At 40.7% G+C, this 2,993-nt stretch overlaps 1 protein-coding gene across 1 annotated transcript in view; it reads left to right on the forward strand.

Annotated features, from left to right (window-relative positions):
- The first annotated feature begins 1,609 nt into the window (after positions 1–1,609).
- ppp1r27a (protein phosphatase 1, regulatory subunit 27a) overlaps positions 1,610–2,993 on the forward strand; it is a 5,234-nt gene continuing 3,850 nt past the window's right edge. The window contains exon 1 of the mRNA XM_067428792.1: positions 1,610–2,338. Coding sequence (XP_067284893.1) covers positions 1,921–2,338 — 418 coding nt within the window. The 5' untranslated portion in view covers positions 1,610–1,920. The remainder of the gene's footprint in view (positions 2,339–2,993) is intronic.

Genomic DNA, 2,993 nt, shown 5'->3' on the forward strand with positions numbered 1-2,993 from the left:
TCACAATCATTTGAATATATTCCAGGGTTTCTAATACAAAACCATATGCTAATCGCTGAAGTAACCCTTTAACGTTTAACTCTTTATCAACAGCGTAAAACCTTGACTACATCCAAAATTGCATACTTTCCTAAATAGTAAAAAACAGTATATGAAAAGACAAGAATGGTATATGAAGAGTAGTATATAGGAAATTCACAATATTCATAAAACGACGAGGCCACATGAGAGGATTTGTGTATGGCAGTAAAGCAAAGCAAATGATGCCGCAGGTCAGGTGAAAATGACCACATCAGAGGTGGACAGAGTACACAACTTCATTACTTGAGTAAAAGTAAAAGTACTACTGGTCAAATAATACTTCATTACAAGTGAAAGTTGTAAAAACAGATTCTTCAGATCGAATGCATGGATCCAATACACTTCTGATATTCTCCCAACTGTTTATGTTTACTTAATACATAATCAACTTTGTTTATGTGAATACTCGCCAAAATGAACATTTTGACGTCCGTTGTCTTCTATTTTGCTATAAACTGATCATTGTTCAAGAAATGCTTGGAAATCACTGAACTTCACGTGGCCATACACGATTGATTCCTGATGGGCTTTCTTTAAAAACCTAAACACCTTTTAAAGAAGAAAAGACTTTCAAAGCTTCTACAGAAACGACTTCAAGGACCTTGATAGAAATGTGGGGAAGTAAAAAGTATGTCTTTCAAATGTAGTGAAGTTAAAGTCATAAGTTTCCAGAAAGAAAAAAATATATACTCAAGTAAAGTACAGATAATCATAAAGTGTACTAATACTCAAGTAAATAGTCACTGTCCATCTCTGGACAACATGATTCATCTCGTATGACCAGATTACATTCATACTACACTCAGTTTTTTAGTAGTTCTGAAGTAATTACTCGTTCAAAAGAACTCAGAGAGTATGTGATTTCACCGTACACAATCTGCGTGCCGTATCCAAAGCCAGTAAAACCAGTCACGGCGCTTGTAGGCGCAAGATGGTGTTTTGTCTGATTATTCTGATGGTGTTGTTGATGTTTCAAGTAATGCAGTCATTTGAATGCTACTTTGTAACAGCACAATTTTTCTGTAGTGCCACCTATCCGAAATAGCTTGTTTTATGTCTTCAGCGCTGTAGCCTGTTTTGTGCCACTCCTCAAGAATCAGTGTGTTCTCTAAGCTGTGTGGATATCCAAAACCTACTGAGCAACATGATTTATGGTGCTTTTGAAACATTATAGAAAGATCACACGTCTCTTGCTGGTCTTAGACTGTAGCTCCCGCCATAAAACGCTTGTTCCCTTCAGCTGTTGCCCATGTGTTCGATCACACCATTGAGGATGAGCTCATTTATGCGGTAAACACATATTGTCCAGGTTTTTCGAAAGAGACCATGCAGGCTGCTCACTGGTGCTGTCATCGATGTTTATTAGGGGGTGGGTTTGAATCTTTATGAGCTTGTGAAAGTACAGTGGGACCCTGGGAGGAGTTACACCACAGTCACTCGATACAGGGGATGACATCCCCAAAATAACCCTACAAAGGGTATATAGGGATCTGCTTCAACCTTCACTGTCAGGAGACCAGACTGTGCACACGGTGCATTCAATTTAATGATACTAGTATTGATGATGGGACACATAAATTAACAAATCTTGACAGGAAAAGCAGATTCACCCAAAACTGATCCCACTGGAAAAAAAAAAGTGAACATTATTTCGGATCTGAAGCGGATTTTAAAAACTGAAGACGGTGTGAACCCAAAGTGTTGAGGTTCAGCATCCCCCCCCACCCCCCAAAACCGGATTTTACTCTTACGTGGAGCTTGATTTGAGGCATTTGAGTTCTTTGTCCTCCTCTTGAGCCTTGAGCCGAGGGGGGAAGCAAAGCCGTGGCGTCTGCGGGAATGAAGTACAGCTACCAGTACCCGGCGTCACAGTACACGCGCTCCAACACGCACTACGCATCCACTCACTACACGCCTTCGCATTACTCCAGCAGCTCGTACTCGCCCAGCTACTCCAGTGCCGCGAAGTACAGCCTTACTTCCCTCCACACGCCATCATACTACACTCCGCCAGCTTACACACCTGCGTACAAGCCCACCTCCACTTACACCGCCGTCTACAGCAAGCCATCGCGACAGAGCAGTTCGCCCCGGACAAGTGTACAGCACACTCCTACCGTAACCCTCAAACCCGCCCGGGCCGTGCGCTTCACAAACGATGTTGTATTCCAGGATTTAGTCCGGCACAGTGAGCTGGAACAGATCGGCCGCTTTATGAGGGCGAGGAAAGTGCGTCTGGACACCATCTTCCATTCCGGTGAGTCAACCTCACCAAATATACAGATTATTAAACCATTAAGGCATTGGCTTTATGTGTTCGAAACATAGATCAAACATATTGGGCTGACATGTCAACTTCTGGATCTACCAGTGGTAGGGTGTTGGGGTAGGCCAGTGGGGGTCAAGATTTAGTTTCGGCAGTTACAGTGTGTTCAAGTCATGTCATAACGTATTTACGAGTTCAAATGCACAAGAACATCAGCACAACTCATAAATATGAATTTTGGTAACTGGATTTTCTTGACTATGGAGTTTCTGGGTTGAGTGTGATGCAATGGATGCAGAGTCTCTATCAATGGTGAATTTGTTCACGTTGATGAAATTATTATTTTTGTTGCATGTACAAAATGCTATAGTATTGTACCAGTATGATAGAATATATAACAGTTTAATATCATAAATTGAATAAAAGCGTAAGAAAGCAAAAACACTTCTGATGTGCATTATTTATTCATCATGTAGAGTAATAGAATTGTGTTGAGTTTTTTATTGCCATCTTGCTCTGACCAAAACTATTTGAACACCTGAACTCATAATTACAACTTATAAAACTCATAAATATGAACTTTCCATGAGGACTTGAATGCATGCATCACTGTAATAACAAAAAACATATTACTCCTTTGATTCTG

Source organism: Pseudorasbora parva, chromosome 2, assembly GCF_024679245.1.
Source record: "Pseudorasbora parva isolate DD20220531a chromosome 2, ASM2467924v1, whole genome shotgun sequence".
Taxonomy (NCBI): Eukaryota; Metazoa; Chordata; class Actinopteri; order Cypriniformes; family Gobionidae; genus Pseudorasbora; species Pseudorasbora parva.